This window comes from Oncorhynchus mykiss, chromosome 24 (assembly GCF_057628025.1).
Source record: "Oncorhynchus mykiss isolate SJ-2025 chromosome 24, ASM5762802v1, whole genome shotgun sequence".
In the NCBI taxonomy this organism is placed as follows: Eukaryota; Metazoa; Chordata; class Actinopteri; order Salmoniformes; family Salmonidae; genus Oncorhynchus; species Oncorhynchus mykiss.
The window spans coordinates 17,209,281-17,230,596 of NC_143045.1; the positions used below are offsets into that span (position 1 = coordinate 17,209,281).

At 44.4% G+C, this 21,316-nt stretch overlaps 1 protein-coding gene across 1 annotated transcript in view; it reads right to left on the reverse strand.

Moving 5' to 3' along the window:
- The window catches only part of LOC110503864 (vacuolar protein sorting-associated protein 53 homolog), a 31,973-nt gene extending 12,369 nt beyond the window's left edge, over positions 1–19,604 (reverse strand). Inside the window, exons 1-13 of the mRNA XM_036961143.2 lie at positions 19,039–19,604; positions 18,506–18,586; positions 17,148–17,197; positions 16,994–17,060; positions 11,129–11,215; positions 9,419–9,534; positions 8,864–8,983; positions 7,036–7,114; positions 6,750–6,893; positions 4,762–4,904; positions 2,864–3,005; positions 1,217–1,312; positions 887–981 (exon numbers count right to left, since the gene is read on the reverse strand). Of these exons, the coding sequence (XP_036817038.2) occupies positions 887–981; positions 1,217–1,312; positions 2,864–3,005; positions 4,762–4,904; positions 6,750–6,893; positions 7,036–7,114; positions 8,864–8,983; positions 9,419–9,534; positions 11,129–11,215; positions 16,994–17,060; positions 17,148–17,197; positions 18,506–18,586; positions 19,039–19,128 (1,310 nt within the window). The 5' untranslated portion in view covers positions 19,129–19,604. The remainder of the gene's footprint in view (positions 1–886; positions 982–1,216; positions 1,313–2,863; positions 3,006–4,761; positions 4,905–6,749; positions 6,894–7,035; positions 7,115–8,863; positions 8,984–9,418; positions 9,535–11,128; positions 11,216–16,993; positions 17,061–17,147; positions 17,198–18,505; positions 18,587–19,038) is intronic.
- Positions 19,605–21,316: the final 1,712 nt, after the last annotated feature.

Below are 21,316 nucleotides of genomic sequence, written 5' to 3' on the forward strand. Positions count from 1 at the left end.
TTCTGAAAACAAAAAATGAGCTTTTTGTTCTCAATTGAAGGTTTGGCCTGAGGGTTAGCAGTGTGGTTAGGTATAAAATCAAATATTTATGGCTTTGTGGCTGTGCCAGATAGCAACCACTCTGCAGAGCTGCTTCCAGAGCAAGATTCATGACAAATGCCAACCTGCCACACACATCAGTAATGATAAAATGGAAGAGACAGACAGGGTAGGAGATTCTCCCTCTATTGCAGCTGTATTCAATGTCCTTTGATTTCAATGTCTACATGGCTGTTAATGTCTAGTACTTTACCCCCTGCCCATCCACTGTTACTGTAAAATGAAGCCAAGGACAGAAAACAAAATCTACTTTGTATGAACAATCAGGTCACTATTCACTCTCCTGTTGTATCCATTGAGACAAGCTGCTTTGGAAATCTGTTGTAGAATTGTCTGGCCCTGTCTGTTGTGACAGAAAACCATAGCCAGATCATGTAAGGCCCAGTCAGCACTAAACACACCAGATATCCAATACTAGGGGCCGCCACGAGACAGACAAGCCCCAGAACCATGTTCCTGGAGAGACCCCACATCTGTGGTGGAGGGAGGGGGGAGAGGAAATAGAGAAATAGAGTGGGAGAGAGAAACAAAGAGGAGAAAAAAGTGGGAGAGAAAAAGCGGAGAAGGAGTAAAGAGAGAAAAGAACGAACTGCTGCAGCAGCACTTTTCAATCCATCTTTCTCAGCGTCTGTGGTCATGCAGCTAATAGGAACCATTTCTGCCTCAGCAGAGAGACAGAAAGAAAAACAGGGGACGAAAGAGAGTGAAATGGGGGGGGGGGGCTGATGAGGTAGAAAGGAAACGTTCTGGGCACACAGATCTCCAAGCGCGCGCACACACAACTTACTTGTCCTGAGACTCGATGTAGACATAGAGGTGAGGCTCAAAGCACTTCGAAATAATGCCATGGAAGGGGTTGTCAGGAGCCTTGTGCTTCTTGGGCTGGGGAGCGGAAAATGGTCAACAATGTAGAATGCAGTTAATACTCATGATTTCTCTCTTTGGGGATGAGTATATTTTTCCAAAGTCATCCCTTAAAAAGGTCCTACCGAGATCCTCCAAGAGATATTCCCATCATGAGTCAACATGACACAGGAAATAACCTCAGAAGGTCAGCCTATGCCTATCAAGATCGAAGTTTAGACCGGGTCAAAGGGTCATCTCAAACATGTCTTACCCTATCCAGATCCTCCTCTATCTCTGAACCATCATCTCCAACCTCGTCCTCCAGGAAAGGGTTGGTGGACTCCAGTGGTGGCTCAGGCTTTTTCACCTGAAAACAACACTACAGTCAACAATGATGGCCCAATGGTGTGTGTGTGTGTGTATATACAGCACATTCTGAAAGTATTCAGACCCCTTGACTTTCCACTTTGTTACGCTATAGCCTTATTCTAAAATGGATTAAAAAAAAAACATTTTTCTCAATCTAAACACAATACCCCATAATGACAAAGTGAAAACAGGTTTAGAAATGTTGGCAAATGTATTAAAAATAAAAAACAGAAATACTTTATTTACATATGTATTCAGACCCTTTGCTATGAGACTCAAAATTGAGCTCAGGTGTATCCTGTTTCAAATGATCATCCTTGAGACGTTTCTACAACTTGATTGGAGTCCACCTGTGCTAAATTCAATTGATTGGACATGATTTGGAAAGGCATACAACTGTCTATATAAGGTCCCACAGTTGACAGTACATGTCAGAGCAAAAACCAAGCCATGAGGTCAAACTAATTGTCCGTAGAGCGCCGAGACAGGATTGTGTCAAGTTTAGAACCACCAAGACTCTTCCTAGAGCTGGCTGCCTGGCCAAGCTGAGAAAATGGGGGGAGAAGGGCTTTGGTCAGGGAAGTGACCAAGACCCTGATGGTCACTCTGAAAGAGCTCCAGAGTTCCTCAGAGGAGATGTGAGAACCTTCCAGAAGGACAACCATCTCTGCAGTTCTCCACCAATCAGGCCTTTATGGTAGAGTGAGTAGATGAAAGCCATTCCTCAGTAAAAAGCACATGAAAGCCAGCTTGGAGTTTGCCAGAAGTCACCTTGAAGGACTCTCAAACCATGAGAAACAAGATTCTCTCGTCTGATGAAACCAAGATTGAACTCTTTGGTCTGAATAGCAAGCTTCACCTCTGGCACCATCCTTACGGTGAAGCATGGTGGTGGCAGCATCATGCTGTGGGGATGTTTTTCAGTGGCAGGGACTGGGAGACTAGTCAGGATCGAGGGAAAGATAAACAAAGGTACAGAGAGATCCTTGATAAAAAACCTGCTCCCGAGCACTCAGGACCTCAGACCTGGGCGAAGGTTCACCTTCCAACAGGACAACAACCCTAAGCACACAGCCAAGACAACGCAGGATGGGCTTCAGGACAAGTCTCTGAATGTCCTTGATTGGCCTAGCTAGAGCCCGGACTTGAATCCGATCAAACATCTCTGGAGAGATCTGAAAATAGCTGTACAGCAACGCTCCCCATCCAACCTGACAGAGCTTGAGAGGATCTGCAGAGAAGAATGGTAGAAACTCCCCAAATACAGGTGTGCCAAACTTGTAGCGTCATACCCAAGAAGACTCAAGGCTGTAATCGCTGCCAAATGTGCTTCAACAAAGTACTGAGTAAAGGGTCTGAATACTTATGTAAAAAGTTTGAAAGAAAACTGTATTTACTTTGTCATTGTGGGTATTGTGTGTAGTTTGATGAAAAAAACTATTTAATCCATTTTAGAATAAGGCTGTAATGTAACAACATTTTGAAAAAGTCCAAGTGTATGAAAACCTTCCGAATGCACTGTGTGTGTGTGTGTGTGTGTGTGTCTAACCCCGGGCACGTCGGTGAGGGTGCACCCAGAGAAGCGCTTGGCGAGCAGCCCCTCAAAGTTGGTGGTCCTCTGAATGGCAAACAGAAGCAGCTTGACCTCAATCTCTTTGGCCCTCGTCCGCATTACTTTGGCCAGCTCTGTCCTGGATGACACAGAGACACATAGGGTCGTCATTACGTCACATTGCAGCATGAATGACTGATTGCAGGTCAGTGCTCATGTAGGCTAACAAAGACTTAATCAACTGTCTACTGAATAGTGTTGGGATGATAGAGGAGCAATCAAAATAAATAAAGAGAATCGCACACACACTGTGATAGACTGCATCCAATTTGTTGACTAACGGCAAATAAACTGGAAGCTACTATATACAAATAAATAGTTGCACACTCTCTCTATACCTAGAGAGTTTTACCCAATAAGTTACTGGGAGTTATTTATATATATATATATGTGTGTATACGTATGTATATATATATATATATATATGTGTGTGTATATATATATGTATATATATATGTGTGTGTGTGTATATATATGTGTATATATATATGTATATATATGTATATATATGTATATATATATATATATATATATATATATATGTATATATATATATATATATATATATATATATATATATATATATATATATATACATATATATATATATATATATATATATATACATATATATACATATATATACATATATATATACACATATATATACACACACACACATATATATATACATATATATATACACACACATATATATATATATATATATACATACGTATACACACATATATATATATATAAATAACTCCCAGTAACTTATTGGGTAAAACTCTCTAGGTATAGAGAGAGTGTGCAACTATTTATTTGTATATAGTAGCTTCCAGTTTATTTGCCGTTAGTCAACAAATTGGATGCAGTCTATCACAGTGCAATCCGTTTTGTCACCGAAGCCCCATATTCTACCCACCATTGCGACCTGTACGCTCTCGTTGGCTGGCCCTCGCTTCATACTCGTCGCCAAACCCACTGGCTCCATGTCATCTACAAGACCCTGCTAGGTAAAGTCCCCCCTTATCTCAGCTCGCTGGTCACCATAGCATCTCCCACCTGTAGCACGCGCTCCAGCAGGTATATCTCTCTAGTCACCCCCAAAACCTATTCTTTCTTTGGCCGCCTCTCCTTCCAGTTCTCTGCTGCCAATGACTGGAACGAACTACAAAAATCTCTGAAACTGGAAACACTTATCTCCCTCACTAGCTTTAAGCACCAACTGTCAGAGCAGCTCACAGATTACTGCACCTGTACATAGCCCACCTATAATTTAGCCCAAACAACTACCTCTTTCCCTACTGTATTTAATTAATTAATTTATTTTGCTCCTTTGCACCCCATTATTTTTTATTTCTACTTTGCACATTCTTCCACTGCAAATCTACCATTCCAGTGTTTTACTTGCTATATTGTATTTACTTTGCCACCATGGCCTTTTTTTGCCTTTACCTCCCTTATCTCACCTCATTTGCTCACATCGTATATAGACTTGTTTATACTGTATTATTGACTGTATGTTTGTTTTACTCCATGTGTAACTCTGTCGTTGTATGTGTCGAACTGCTTTGCTTTATCTTGGCCAGGTCGCAATTGTAAATGAGAACTTGTTCTCAACTTGCCTACCTGGTTAAATAAAGGTGAAAAATAAAAATAAAATAAAAAAAAGTCAGCACCTCCACACAGAATAATTCCCTGTGCTCCAGCTCATACATTTTATTAGGGGATGATAGAGCACAACTATTACAATAGTTGATAGAATGTGTAGACAGTGAGGCACTGGCTGTCTCAACAATTTCCAGCACAGGGTGTGTGTGTGTGGGTACCTGGTGATGTGGCAGAACTCTACAGCGATGCGTTCGGTCATACACCACTCTTCAGGAAACATGCGTCCGTACTTCTCCTCATAGTCCACCAGCTGACGCTTAATCCAGGCGTAGCGCCGGTCGATCTTATCCAGCCAAGCTACCTGGGTCAGTGGACAAACACACTTTCAGGTGGAGGGTACACAGACATACTGTCACAACACTAGCATTATTAAAGATCAGTCAATGTACATACTCAATTATGATTCACATGATCTACAAAGGAACAAATACTGGGATGTAAAAAAAAAAAAAAACTGTCACTTATCCCCATTTGTACCTACCCAAAATCCCTAGCAGTGGGCCCAAAATGGACGCTTTAGATTAAAGTGTAACTGGAAAAAGATCAAATTCCAACTTCATGCTTCAAAACCAACTTTATAAGAGGTTTTAAAGATATGGAATTTTGAGTAAAATATAACCTGATGTACAGTGAGGCATTGTTGGCAGAATAGGTGGATGCAGTTCAATGCATGATTAATATAATTCACCAATACATGTTTTGGTAGTCCAAAACAATATTGCTATCAGTTCGTAAATCACAGCTGCCGCCACCCATTCAGGACACACAATTTCAATGACTCAATATTTTGAACAAAAAAGAACGACTGTAACTAAGGCTGGGAATGTCAATACAATCAAACTAGGAAAGGCAATGACCACAAGTCAGTCATTATGTGGCTAATAGGCTAGGGCACATGTCAAACAAGGCCCGCGGTCCTGTAAATAAGTCAACAGTTGAGTCATCGACAGTGCATTCGGAAAGTTCAGACCAATACCGTTTCCACCTTTTGTTACATTACAGCCTTATTCTAACATTTATAAAATAGTTATTTCCCCCTCAAACTACACACAATACCCCATAAGGACAAAGCAAACTGTTTTTTGGCAGCGATTAGAGCCTTGAGTCTTCTTGGGTATGACGCTACAAGCTTGGCACACCTGTATTTGGTGAGTTTCTCATTCTTCTGTGCAGATCCTCTCAAGCTCTGTCAGGTTGGATGGGGAGCGTTGCTGCACAGCTATTTTCAGGTCTCTCCAGAGATGTTCAATCTGGTTCAAGTCCTGACTCTGGTTGGGCCAATCAAGGACATTCAGAGACTTGTCCCAAAGCCAATCCTGCGTTGTCTTGGCTGTGTGCTTAGGGTCTTTGTCCTGTTGGAAGGTCCCGAGCACTCTGGAGCAGGTTTTCATCAAGGATCTCTCAATCAGTTATCAAAACGTGAGTTGGAAAAAGCATGCATTAGCAGGCAAGCTGCAGAACGATGAGCAGGGTACTATTCCCCATCGCTTATCAGAGCAATTTTGACAGCCAACTAGCTAAAATGTTTGAAAGGGTTTACCTAATGTTCCCTCATTAGATTTTTAGCTCTTCTCCCTCTGGCTAGTGTTAGTTGTTGATCTTGTTGATGTGCATAGGCAACTGAGAGAGCCTACCTTTTCATGTTTTTTTGATCAATAAGACTGTAGTTCCCTAATGTAAGAGGACTCCCATGGTATTTACATATTTGCAGAAATCCATTCAGGTGTATTTTGTGGCTTTTGGCAAATGCATTCTAATGATCTAAAGCTGTGCTGTTGCTACACCCTGTAAACACAGTCCAGTTCAAAGTGAATGATGGCAGGCCCGTGTGGCAAATGGCTTGTTAACACATAGGCCTAGGTCATGGGTCATGGACAAGACAGATGTTTTTATCAGGTATTATTTGCTGCAGTGTCTATTAATTGTCCAAACGCAAGGCGACATTTTCACAAATGCCTTACTGGACGTCATTCCCAAACATTCTATGAATTTATGAAAATGGGAAAATGACCATATCTAAGTGCTTGCTTGTCAGAAAATGTTATTCTTCCTGGGGGTGTTATTGAACAGATTTGAATAAGATTATGTTGCTAAAACGCTGTCAGTTCCACTTTAATGCTTAGCAGTACAATAAACTGAAACTCACGTCCTGGTTCTCCTGGAAGAGCACCATGTACTCAGAGAGGTGTTGTCTGATGAACTTCTTGATGATCTCCTGTTTGATGCGAGGGTCCAAGACGTTGGCCACCAGACAGGCATCCCTCAGAACGTTACTGGGTCCCCCTGCTCTCTGGGGATATAGAGTACACACACAAAATACCTTGGGGTAACACACACACAATTATAATATACATTATATAATGTACATATACCACTGTTTAATGAAGCTCATATGATAACACACAAGGCATTCATAGCACAAAAATATTCACCTTTGACCCCTGAGCGGGGAAGGCCTCTTCGAAGTCTGCCAGGATCTGAGTCCCCAGCTCACTTTGGGCTGCTTTCACCCTGTGGATGACACAAACAGTGGAGAAACATTGAGAAAACATTGCCATCGTGAAAGCTGGAACTGGGTATAGAGCTGGTGTAGCATAACTGTAGATATTTTCATAATGCAACGGTTTCCCAAATGGTAGCTAGGTTGAGAGGGACCCACTGGTAAGTCGTGACTGACTGCTTTCAGGCCGTGGCAAAACTGGCATGACTTGGGCCAGTGGTTGTGTTAACTAATTGGGTCAGAGATATTCCAGAAGTCTTTATTGGGTCACACAGTACATCACATAGTTCCATGGTGGGAACCAGAACCACTGGTTTAAGAGGAGAGGACACACAGGCACATACCCATGGTGAGAACTAGAACCACTGGCCTAATGTGATGAGTGAATTTGGTAGGGCATTTTGAGTCCAATCCTAGAGCAACAAGAAGAACCTTCCAGAATAAACTAGATGGATGCCATGCCACAGGGCAGGCAGTGCCCTGCAGATGCCCCTGACAATCAGTCAGACCCACGCTACAGCTGTCCTTCTGTCTGGTCATCCCTCCATATATGTTTGTCAATTTCTTCTGAAGACTGTTTATTTTTTTCTCCCATTTCCCTTTTCCAGATAACAAAGCAGTGGTTGTCAGAGAGTGTGTGGGTGGCTTTGAATGATAGTGGACACACAGACACAAGCCTGGATAAACATAAAAGTTTATGGAAGAAAAAAAACATTAAAATGACCCCTCCCTCCCACACACACACACACTTCCTTACTCTCCTAAATTCATGTTCTTATCATCCACTCCAAGGCAAACAGAGCAGATAGCCTAGCTAGCTCCCCCGGCCAGAGAGACACAGGGACTAGCTGGGTTGAGGGCTGAACACAGACCGTACTCTGGTATGGGGTCTGGACTAGTGCTTAACACAACCCACAACTGATCCTGTGAAGGGGAAAGAAGAGGGAGAACAAAGGCCTACTTTTCAATCACACACAAAGAAACACTCGTTCTCTCTCAAACACAATTTTCCTATCTGGCACACACACAAACACACACACTCTCTCTCTCTCTCAAACACACCCAGCAGAAGGAAAGCCCGAGCCCTCAGTGGAAAGAAATGTCTGCATAAAAAAGTTCCTATTCAGTACATTCCTTCCTGTGTATTTCAGCAGCCTGCAGCCTCCTCTCCACCCTCAGTAAATATTAAACAGGATCTGATTCTGATGAGCACAACAGAATACCTCTGGGATCTACAGGCTTGGCCTGGCTGCAGTCTAAATTATTGATTGAGGACCTCTTTGTAGTTGAATGTGATTGCTTTTATTAAATATGTTTATTTTTGTTTATTGTGCTGAATTATATTGTTTTATACACACACACACACACACATATATACATACACATATATATATATACACACACACACACACACATATATATGTATGTGTGTATGTAGTTTGAATATTCTGTTTTTCTTGTAATGTGTACAGGGCTCTTGTAAAATAGATGTTTAATTTCAATGTGACTCCCTGTTTAAATAAAATAACAATACTGTTAGGGAGAGCACCAATAATTTAAAAAACAGTGGCGTTAGGGATGAATACAATAATGACAGGAACATTGAGGTGACTGGGAAATACAGTATGATGCATGCAAGATCGAGCTGTGTTTGTTTGAAATACTGATTGTTTCCCTACAGTATTACTGGTACAGTGTTATGGTCAGTTCAGAAAGGGAATGTGTTTGAGCATGGCGTGTGTGTGTGCGTGTGTGGTTACCTCTCTGAGAGCTGTCTGATCTGAGGGATGCCCATGTATTTGTGGAAGTGTTCCAGCACGTTGACCACCCCCTGTAGCAGGTTAGCCACCTCGCCATACTGCCTCCTCCTCGTCATGGCCCTGGGACACACACAGAACACATCACCTGCAGATCTAGCTTAGAGTCCTGTCTAGTGGCTATGCATTTCTATTTGATTTATTTCACCTTTATTTAACCAGAACAAGTTCTCAAGCAGCCACTTCAACATGTAGTCAATGGTATATGTGCCAAACTAAGACAGACCCAGCACCTTGGCTTGAGGCAGTAAAAGTGCACAATGGTTTCCAATGATCTTTAGTATTCCTTTCTATGTACCAACTGATAACTCGAGATGCACATACAGAGGTACATTTTCGCACAAATCTTCCATTGACAACAACGCATGTATTACAAGAAAGTCTGAGTTGCCCACAAATATTTAACTTAGGAGTCATCCCTGTGTAACTTCTCGATGGGTGCTTTTCAAACAGTTGGCCCTTTCCTCCATGCCCATAGGTGGCACTGTGAGTACCCACTCTAGAGAGTCAACGCCCCCGGCCAGCATGTGCAGGTGGTTGAGGGTGGTGATGGAGGTGGTCAGGTGACGCTTAGCATGGTCCAGCTGTTTGATGTCCCGCGTTATCTCTTTGACCTGAGAGAGGGGGGTAGAGAGAGGATGAAGGGAAAGAGAAAGGAGATAGAAGGGGTGAGAGAGGAGACGAATGAGAGAGAGAGACGAGGGATGAGAAAGAGGGGGGAGGTGAGGGTGAGAGAGAGACGTGGGATGAGAGAGTGGGGAGGTGAGGGTGAGAGAGAGACGAGGGATGAGAAAGAGGGGGAGAGAGAGAGAGACGAGAGACGAGAGATGAGAAAGAGGGGGGAGGTGAGGGTGAGAGAGACGAGAGATGAGAAAGAGGGGGGAGGTGAGGGTGAGAGAGAGAGAGACGAGGGATGAGAAAGAGGGGGAGGTGAGGGTGAGAGAGAGACGAGGGATGAGAAAGAGGGGGAGGTGAGGGTGAGAGAGACGAGGGATGAGAAAGAGGGGGAGGTGAGGGTGAGAGAGACGAGGGATGAGAAAGAGGGGAGAGGTGAGGGTGAGAGAGACGAGGGATGAGAAGGAGGGGGGAGGTGAGGGTGAGAGAGACGAGGGATGAGAGGGGGGGTGAGGGTGAGAGAGACGAGGGATGAGAGGGGGGGGGGTGAGGGTGAGAGAGAGACGAGGGATGAGAAAGAGGGGGGAGGTGAGGGTGAGAGAGAGAGACGAGGGATGAGAAAGAGGGGAGAGGTGAGGGTGAGAGAGACGAGGGATGAGAAAGAGGGGGAAGGTGAGGGTGAGAGAGACGAGAGATGAGAAAGAGGGGAGAGGTGAGGGTGAGAGAGACGAGGGATGAGAAAGAGGGGGAGGTGAGGGTGAGAGAGACGAGGGATGAGAAAGAGGGGGAGGTGAGGGTGAGAGAGACGAGGGATGAGAAAGAGGGGAGAGGTGAGGGTGAGAGAGACGAGGGATGAGAAAGAGGGGGGAGGTGAGGGTGAGAGAGATGAGAGATGAGAAAGAGGGGAGAGGTGAGGGTGAGAGAGACGAGAGATGAGAAAGGTGAGGGTGAGAGAGACGAGAGATGAGAAAGAGGGGGGAGGTGAGGGTGAGAGAGACGAGGGATGAGAAAGAGGGGGGAGGTGAGGGTGAGAGAGACAAGGGATGAGAAAGAGGGGGAGGTGAGGGTGAGAGAGAGAGCGCGTGGAAGGGAGATGGAAGAGTAAGACATACCTGTTTGAGTTGACAAAAATTGCTACAACATACACATTGAGGGAGGGGTTCCCCTCTCCCTGTTTACCCACCCAATCCAGCGTCCTTCATGCGACCCCCCACGTAATGTTATTCTATCCTTCTGGGCACCTAAAATACATTTCAATTCAAAATCCTAACCCGTAAGTAAACCTAATCCTAATTGTAACCTAAACCTAACCCCTAAGCTTAAAATAGCCTTCGTCCTCCTGGGGAAGTGGGAAATGTCCCCACGATGGAGAATTTTCCTTGTTTTACTGTTCTTGTGGGGAATTTGGGGGATTTTAGGTCTAACCCACACACACCAGGAGAATTACCTCCACTCATAACAACACTACATGTCCCAAGAGGATGTCAGAGTCCCCAGGGGGCACCCTCAGTCACACACACCCTGAAGCTTTAGACAGGGTAGACAAGATGGCTCCTGTGAGGTGGTCTGGCTGTGTTTTGTTTGTTTGCTCACCATTTGCTCGGATTTCTCAGCCTTGTCCTTAATGTCTTTGATTTTGCCAAAGAGCTGGCCGATGGCTACCTGGGCCTCTGCCAGTGCCTGGGAGAGAGAGAAAGAAAGAAAAAGAGAGACAGGTTTGAAAGATGTCATTTAGGTACCAGCAATCTCTAAAGAAGTTTACTTTCTGGCAGACATCTCTTCAGACACATTGGGATGAAGCTGACATCTAGCATTAAGGCAAAGAGGGATTATTTTCAATTTATTTATCATCTTCTAGCCTGGTACCAGATCTGTTTGTTTGCTGTGACAATGGCCATAGGAGTTGGCAAGACAGCAAAATAGACTTGGGACCAGGCTATTTAGTCTCTCCTTACAGCAGGCCAGAAGCAAGTGTTCACGCAAGAATTTGGCTCTGGGTTTGGAGATTACAGGCTAATCAAACCAATCACTATATCTTATTTAGTAGGAAAACCCAGGGACATTCTGGAGTCATGCTATTCTCCTCTCTTCCTCGTCAGGTCGTATTTATAGCGCCTCATCAGGGGGATGGAAAACCAAACAAAATGGCGTGATGAGAAACCAGAAGGAACGGCGTGGGGATGAGAAACCTCTCCCACAGTTTGCTCTCACATTCCAGTTGGTAAGAAGAGCGGTCTCTCCCTACTGCCAACCGATGCACAGAGAGAGAGAGATGTCCAACTACTCATTCCCAACCCAATAGCCATGGATTTGAACCCCAACAACCCATGTTATAGACTGACTGACTAATGGAATAGCCAGTGGACCTGCTCATGACATGCATTATAACATCACTTATAGAGAGAGGTGCAAAGCAAAATGTCAAATAACGTGCAACTCTGATCAAAAGATGAATCTCCAACTCTCTCAAAATATAGGCCTAGTAACTAGTGTTTGGCCAAAAATTCTTGAAACAATCAGAGTGGAGGGGAACAGAGTGGTGCTTCTTTCACAGAGAAGTAAACTAATTGCTATGTTTCCCTTTTAGGCCACACAGCTGGGCTTTGATGGTCTGAGCTGGGCTTTGGCACTGCCAGCCAATGCCTGGGTAATTGGGGGTAGCTGGTCCCAACACTGGTCCAGCGTGGGGTGTCTGTGTCTGTGGGGGGCCTCTCCTCTCCTTCTCACAGATGGAATCCTAACAGCCGGCACCAGCTGCCCAAGGAATGTACCACTTTTACAAGGCTCTTCAAAAACGCAAGTGGACGAACAGGGCAAATGCAAACACACACAATCTGCGTTGTTGACCGCGGTGGATTCCTTTTTGTCTCTGCAGGAAGCAGTATCTATTCTGTTTAGAGGCCTAGCATGATGACAGGGTCACAGAGCCAGACAAGGTCTCACACACACACACACCTTTCAGTTAAACCAGCAGGCATGGAGGACAGGCTCTGATAATAACCATGTAGTCCATCTGTTACCAGGAAAAAGTGAGGATAGTCTGGGGCAGGAAGCTGAGAACCTTGGTCGGTCATGACCTGTTGAGGGTTGCCACTGGCCAGGACGATCAACATACTTTGAATACTTTACAAAATGCTTCCTTTCCGCCTTACTTCCTTGAGCTTACCATTGACTGATCTATATCTGATTAAATAAGTGAAAGAAAGGTCTCAACCGTAACTGCTTCCACCAATCCAACCCTCTCAGATCTTTGATTACCTCAGGGAGGGAGGGCGGGAGGATGTTATTTTGATTCAAACAGGCCCCTAGAGACAAACTACCTCTAACCACCTTAAGAACCCACCAGAATACTAATTCCAAAGCCCCTCATTCACAACAACCTAAGGCCCAATCAAACAACCAATACCAAGAACACACACAGACACACACACTAAGTAGAGTCCATAGTCTGAAGACCTTGATAAAGAATTAGACTGGAGAAGCTGCTTAGTGAGCCAGCCTGTCTGGCCTCTCTTTTCCAAACGTTAATTTCCTACATTTAGCCTAATCGCCAAAGCGTCTGAGCATTGGGAAAGGAGTGGGGAGACCACAGCCCAGCACACTTCTGCCTGGCTGAGATCGCTATCTTTACTACGCCCACATCCATCCCCTGTTCCAACCCAGTCCCAGACGGGGAGAGGCCATATTTCAACCCTGCAGAAATAGAGCACTGTCTGCCACACATGTGGACTCTATTTGGGGATTTTTGGAGGAGGAGGGGAAGCCTGGGGGCGGTTAGAGGGGGGTTTCTTCACTGACAGATATGAAGAGATGTGGATGTACCCCACAATGACAAGTCACACATTCCTCCTATCCACAGACCCTGCAGTTTATGGGGTAAGCCTAGGTTGTACATTTATTATTTATTTATTGAACAAAGCAAAGTGAGTTAAGAACAAATTCTTATTTACAATGACGGCCTACCCCGGCCAAACCCTCCCTAAACCCGGACGATGCTGACTGCCCTATGGGACTCCCGATAACAGCCGGTTGTGATACGGCCCGGGATCAAACCCGGGTCTGTAGTGACGCCTCTAGCAGTGCAATGCAGTGCCTTAGACCGCAGTGCCACTCGGTCCCCCTGAAATAGTGAATGAAGACATATTGAACATGCAAAAAACAGCATACAAGCAAACAGGCGAGGCAACAATAAGTAGCCAATTGTCTGAACTAAGTACTCCATTATAACAAGGACGGAAATATGTTCTGATTTATTACAGGAGAGGGCAAAGCCATTGAGAATCCAGTATATACAGCTGGATGCTTGGTCCATAGAAATAGAATGAGCATTGGTTTGTATGGGCATGTCCATTCTAGTCAATCTATTTCTGTGGTTGGGTGGGCCACACGTGTGTCCAAATTACATGGTAACCATCACATTAACCCAGTGTTAAAGGATATGTTCATATTGTTTTGGGGAACAGGCAACAGCAACACATCAACATCAAACAGAGAATGAGAAAGAGAAAGCGAGGGAGAGAGGAAGAGGGTAATCGAGAGTTTTCCGTACTGGATGTAATATATTGTGTTTTGTGTGCTTAGGTCACAAAATTCATTTCCATGTAAGTGGACAATAAAGTATATTGTATGAAAAACCGAGAAACAAAGAAAAGATAGGAAGGGATACACCGCAGATGAAAGAGCAGAGAACCCAACTTGAAGCAGTAAACCTCCCTTCCTGAGTTTAGATGAAATATTTATGTTATGTTTGCTTCTCAAGGAGGTTCCCATTCCATCTCAGTGTTCCTAATAAGTACATCCAGATGCTAGGAGCTACAGTAACACATCTGCAACACACACACGTAAGACATTTGCATGGACACACACACACAATAGCCATAACCCATCCACATGACGGCCGGCCGGATCCCCACCCGCTGCCTCGTTGACGACCATAAAGCCCCACAGCTGACCTGACCATGTGGGGACATCAAGCTGCACATGGGAAAAGTTTGGTGCTTAGCTGAATAATGGCTATGGTGACTGAGCTATGCAAGCTCAATGCTGTTAACATTTTCTGGCATGAATGGCTAGGCTATGTGTAATTGATAACAAATGTTGGTTTGTGAATGAGCCTCTCTAGCCTAGTGACTAGAGTGTTGGGCCAGTAACCAGAAGGTTGCTGGATCGAATCCCAGAGCTGACAAGGTAAAAATCTGTCGTTCTGCCCCTGCCTGAGCAAAGTAGTTTAACTCTGTTCCCCGGGCGCCGAAGACGTGGATGTCCCTGGGCGACACTCAGGAAGGGGCTCCCGAGTGGCGCAGTAGTCTAAGGCACTGCAGCTATGTGCAAGAGGTGTCACTGCAGTCCCTGGTTCGAATCCAGGCTGCATCACATCCGGCCATGATTGGGAAGTGCACAATCGGCCCAGCGTCACCTGGGCTGTCATTGTAAATAAGAATTAGTTTTTAACTGACTTGCCTAGTTAAATAAAATGTTTTTAAAAAGTCAATTAAGGCAACCTCTCTGATTCAGAGGGGTTGGGTTAAATGCGGAAGACACAATTCAGTTGAATACATTCAGTTGGACAACTGACTAGGTATCCTCCTTTCCCCACTCCCATAATGTCCCACCCTCCCCCAAAACTGAGCCTCCGCAACTCACTCTCTCATATGGACTCATTGCTTGTCGAGAACAATTAATAAATTTCCTCAGGGCAGAAATAACTTCCCCTTTTAGTTTTGGCTGCAAAGTATCATAATCAGTATGTCTGAGAGCAAATTATGAATCACTTATAAAATTGTTCCCTCTGAGATTGTAAAGACTAAAGAGAATGGCGAGGAATGGAAAAAACTAGAGTTGACTTGGGATTGAGGCAGTTTAAACTGCAGTGAGCCAGAGTGAGACATGTTTGGCCTTCTGGTCCATGTTACCATGACGATAGGCTGGACAGACAAACCACTTGTAGCTACTTTTGACAGCTGCTTAGTAGAAGAGCTAGCGAACAACAACAAACCAGTCAGAACTGCTTATACAAGGAAGAGAAGACTGAATGGAATGTGTGTGTGTGCATGTAATTCCATCAATCAACAACATCAAAGAGCCCCCTCCTAGTTCTAAGACTCTGATATGCACCTACACCAACATACATACACCCAATATCCCTGGCATTCTGATTCCATCTACCCCTTGCCTGGGGATTGGGCATCTGAAGCAGACACCTCCATCCCCACCCTGCTGATCACTGCCAGTCTGCCGCCCCTACAGACTAAATACAAGGGAAATCTTAACAGTCCTTCTCCACCTCAGTTATTTTTCTGTTCCCTTTCTTTGTCATTAGGAGCGCTCAATTAATTAGGTGGATTTGGCACCTTCGGACACACTCTGCCAAACTAGAGCCCCAGGCGAGCTAAATCAAATCCCGCTCTCCTCTTCTCTCAGTCTCCATCTCTGGCTGTAATGAACACATCTCCACATTTCTGTCTGCAAATAGGATTTTCCCTCAGCTCTTTGGGAGATGTGGATTGTTCAGTGGGCCTCAGCTACGAGACCACAAGACCCAGAAACCCAACGGTACAGTACAGTGTCATGCTTGCCGTGCCTACCAACCTCATGGGTTAGTGGATTCTGTCCAGAACACTTCTGATAATCCAGTGGAAACAGAGCAGGACGGGACCACCATCCCAGAAACACACAACACACACACACACAGAAACAGCTCCCCCATCAGGTGTCACGCCTCAAAACCACAGTTCCCTGACAGAGCGAGAGTCTGAGTTAAATCAAGGCTTTTTTCTGACTTTCTCAGACGAGAAATGGCGGGACACCAAGCCACAGGTCCAAATGTAATCCCTGAATAATGAAGGGTAATCTTTTCCTTTAAGACAGCAGTAGTTCTAACAGTAGGGAATGAGATGGTTCTGACTCATCCTGTCCTTTTCCATGGTATTAGTGAGGACAGAGGAACAGAAAAAGGAGCACCAACATATTTGTCTGGGTTAGAAGGACTAATCCTGGGGAAAAGGTTGCAAAACATCATCTCAACCAGTCTGTTGGAGGGGTGATGTGTGTGTATGTGTGTAGTCAGTGTGAGACTGAAGCAACATGCTACAGTCTTGTAGCCCCAAAGTCAACCCTCTGTGGGGGCCCGCCAGTGTAGACTGACTGGCCGGTCTCTCTCGTCACCAAAAGGCCCTACTGTGTCTAACAGTAAACTGCTACTGCTATTCATCTGTCACAGCATGCTGTCGCTGAGCCCAGTGCTTAAAGCCAAGCATAACAAAACACTGCCTGCCACACACACACACACACACATTACCCCCCCCCCCCCTTCCAAACATGAGCTTACACATGCACACAGCTTAGTCCTTAATTAGCTCATTAATAACAACCAACCAACAACCAAACTATTTACACAGTCAGGGGCAGTTTCTAGGAAAATTAACCAATAACACACTGAAGAGTAATCCCCTCACTCACCTGTCTGCCATCCTGGCCCACATTGGTCTGACCTCTCACCACCATCCTGATGTTGTCATCCAGACGCCTGAAACACACACACAAAATCAATAATATTATGTCAAACTCATCTTTAAAAAAACGTCAACCAAAACAACTCAATGAGGTCACTCACCGAATCTTCAGACGGATCTTGTTGACCACATCATCTATATTTGCCAGTGACTGTGAGGAAACAGGGTTATCATGATTATCAATTGACCAAAATCTACTCCCCCACATCAAATCAGTCCATGCAACTTGGTTTTGATGATGAAGGATCCTTTTCTAATGTTACAAAGGTATGCAGGCACCGCCACCTACTGGGCATGATTATTACTTTCGACTTGGTCAATAAGACCTTTGTTTTGCTAGGCCATATACACTTCACAAAATGTTTAATGAATTTCATTTTTTGAAAGGAAGGTGAGCAAACGACAAAAGAAAAATAAGTAAAACACTTTTTAAAATACTATAGGATCTTTAAAAAGAAAGGAGGACCAAGGCACTCATCATATAATTAATAAAAATGCCTTTATTTGTATGGAATGTTCAATAGAAACAAAGTTGTAAAAAAATCTGACACGTTTCGGCTACAAGGTCTGTTTGAGACGAGCAGGGCGCGCCGCGCTCAGCCGCTTTGCACGGTCACGTGGCAGGCCATAGCCTGGTTCAACACAGGGCAGCTTAATCGAATCCCCTCAATCAGTATATCGACAGAGCTTGCCAACAACATCAAGGAGCCTTTCCAGGCGAGATTCCCTATAAACACGCCACTTCGATACAACTATGACCGTTAAGTGATTTTTTCATAGCAGGTTAGGAGAACTTACGCAGCAGGTTAGGATAATTAGGTTAAGATTAGGAAAAGGGGCCTCCCAAGTGGCGCAGTGGCTGTGCCACTAGAGATTCTGGGTTCAAGTCCAGGCTCTGTCACGGCCGTGACCGGGAGACCCATGGAGCACAATTGGCCCAGCGTCATCTGGGTTAGGGGAGGATTTGGCCGGCAGGGATGTCCTTGTCCCATCTCATACCAGCAACTCCTGTGGCGGCGCCAGGTGTATGGTGTTTCCTCCGGCGGAAGCCGCAAGAAGCAGTGCGGCTTGGTTGGGTTGTGTTTCAAAGGACGCACTGTTCTCGACCTTCGCCTCTCCCGAGTCCGTATGGGAGTTGCAGCGATGAGTGTAACTACCAATTGGATACCACGAAAAAGGGGTACAAATTAAAATTACATTTATTTAAAAAATAAAAATAAAAAAGGTTAGGGAAAATGTTCGCCTAACCTGCTAAGAAAAGTCACGCAGTGTTTTTAGGGAGTCCCTTTCCAGATTGAAGCCAGGAAGACTTCAAGTTTGGTGTCAGCCAGGTGCTAGACTATAACTTTTTTATGATCATGTAACAACATAGATTTGCTTAGAATCACAGAAGTATCCAAGACTAGAGTGTAACATAAAATAACTTTAGTTTCTTTGAAGTAATGGACTCCAGTCTTACCTGCTCAGTGGGAAACAATGTATTGATGTATTCCACAGCATTAAAATCTGCTCTGTCCAATGGGTCTTGACTGGGGAAAACCTAAGGCATAAAAAAAGATGACTCAATGAATACGTTGTTGGTTCTTCATTGCTTAACACCTATCCTATACAGTGGTTAATAGCTAGCTAACGTTACTATCTATGTAGCTAGCCTAACAAACAGTTTTCCTAATGAATTAGAATCAACAACCGTGCATTTCGTAAAGAAGGCTGATTTCATGCATTTCACTAATGACATTTTCAGATAATTATCTTACTGTAACTAGGTGATGTTGTACAAAGCTAGCTAGTCTGCTAACTAAGTTAGCTAGAAATACAAAACTATACACTGACAATATGATGACTGTTGACATGTATTAAAAATAGCTAACGTTAGTAGCTAACTAGGATAGCAACACAGCTAACGTTAGGTAAGCTATCTAGCTCATGCCTGAATACAGACTACCATTTTCATTGTAGATAAGAAACGTATCCTTCTTAGCACATGATTACCTGCTCGATGGCCAACTGCACCTCTGGAGTAAGATTCAAAATAGCCTCCAAATCCTCCGAAAATTCCAATTCTTCCTCCTCCATCATCATGCACAGCTAGCAAACTACCGCAGAAAGCCGAGGCAGGTCACTTCCTTCACCTTGTTCTTCTTCTTCTTCTGTGGATTTTAAGTGGCGTTTGGCAACCAACAGTAAGGTGTATTACCGTCACTAACTGGATTGGAGCGTGGACCAGAGCCAGGGAAGGTTTACATCCTACCCAATAGTATCGTCTTCATAAGGAAACTAAATACATAATTAAATGCTACATCGACTGAAGATTTCCCCAAAAGTGCACTTAATCTTGGCTCTTCAACCCCATTACACCTCAAATCTAATAACAATCGCTCTCTTTCCATCCCATATTTCTGACACTGAAATAGAACGTGTTTCACTGTCTCTATCTCCTCCTGACACTGATCGCGCCTCCCAGTCAGATGTTTTCCCACCAATTTCAATGTACTATTGAGCCTTCTGTGTCCCAATCTCATAATTGTTATTTCACTTTCCTCCCTTCTCCCTCGGCCTGAGGACCCTCCCTGCCCCCACCTTTTCATGACTCTAATACCGGGCGCAGATGATGTGGATGTCGATTAAGGCAGCCCCCCGCACCTCTCTAATTCAAAGGAGTTGGGTTAAATGTGGAAGTAACATTTCAATTGAATATATTCAGTTGTACAACTGACTAGGTATCCCCCTTTCCCTTTTTTTTGTCTTCACTTCACTTCCTTTTCCACAACTCTTGCCATTTGTTTTTAACCACTGCTTTTATCAATCCCTTAGCATCTGTTTTACTGATTGACAATTCCATCTCAACATTAGGATGTTTAAGAGTCTGCTTGGCGATAACATCCACCTCCTCATTCACCTCTACTCACACATGAGCTGGTATGCAGAGGAACATCACAAATATCCCCATCTGTCTCACCCTAAAAAACTCAAACAATAGTAGTGTGAGGAATTTGGGCCGAGGTCAGGTCAGAAGAAGTGAGAAAGAACAGACATCACTAAAGTCTTGTCTAGCAACAGAGGTGTATTGGCTGTCTAGATGTGTAAGCAGGAGACTCAGCATAGGAGAAAGGTTTAAATGACACTGCTTCTGTGGGTGAATAAACTTGTTTTGAGCTTTTCATAGTTAGTTAGTTAGTTTTTACTCTGTTTATTTAAAACTTAACACAATCAACTCCATTGTGTAAACAGATAAATTATCCGTTGCTCTTTTTGTCACTGCCACCTTAAACCCGGGAACACGAAAAGCTGCACCTGTCCTCCCTGTTTTAGGGTCCTTAGATCCATCTGTTAATATAGTCAAGAAAGCATAGTATTGTGTTCTTAAATGGTAACTTACAACTCCTTCCTCAACAGCTCAAGCAACTCTAGACCTATCACTGGCTGAGGGAGCAACCAAGGTGGGAAGGTCCCCAAGAATACAGCGGCCTCCATCATTCTTAAATGGTAGAAGTTTGGAACCACCAGGACTCTTCCTAGAGCTGGCCGCCCGGCCAAACTGAGCAAATGGGGGGAGAAGGGCTTTGGTCAGTGAGGTGACCAAGACCCCGATGGTCTCTCTGAAAGAGCTCCAGAGTTCCTGTGAAGATGGGAGAACCTTCCAGAATGACAACCATCTCTGCAGCATGCCACCAATCAGGCCTTTATGGTAGAGTGGCCAGACGGAAGCTACTCCATAGTAAAAGGCACATGACAGCCAGCTTGGAGTTTGCCAAAAGGCACCTAAAGGACTCTCAGACCATGAGAAACAAGATTCTCTGGTCTGATGAAACCAATATTACATTATTTGGCCTGGATGCCAAGCGTCACATCTGGAGGACACCTGGCACCATCCCTATGGTGAAGCATGGTGGTGGCAGGATCATGCTGTGGGAATGTTTTTCAGCGGCAGGGACTGGGAGAATAGTCAGGATTGAGGGAAATATGAACAGAGCAAAGTACAGAGAGATCCTTGATGAAAACCTACTCCAGAGTACTCAGGACCTCAGAATGTGTCGAAGGTTCACCTTACAACATGACAACGACCCTCAGCACACAACCAAGACAACGCAGGAATGGCTTCGGGACAAGTCACTGAATGTCCTTGAGTGGCACAGCCAGAGCCCGGACTTAAACCCGATCAAACATCTCTGGATAGACCTTAAAATGGCTGTGCAGCGACGCTCCCCAGACAACCTGACAGAACTTGAGAGGACCTGCAGAGAAGAATGGGAGAAACTCTCCAAATACA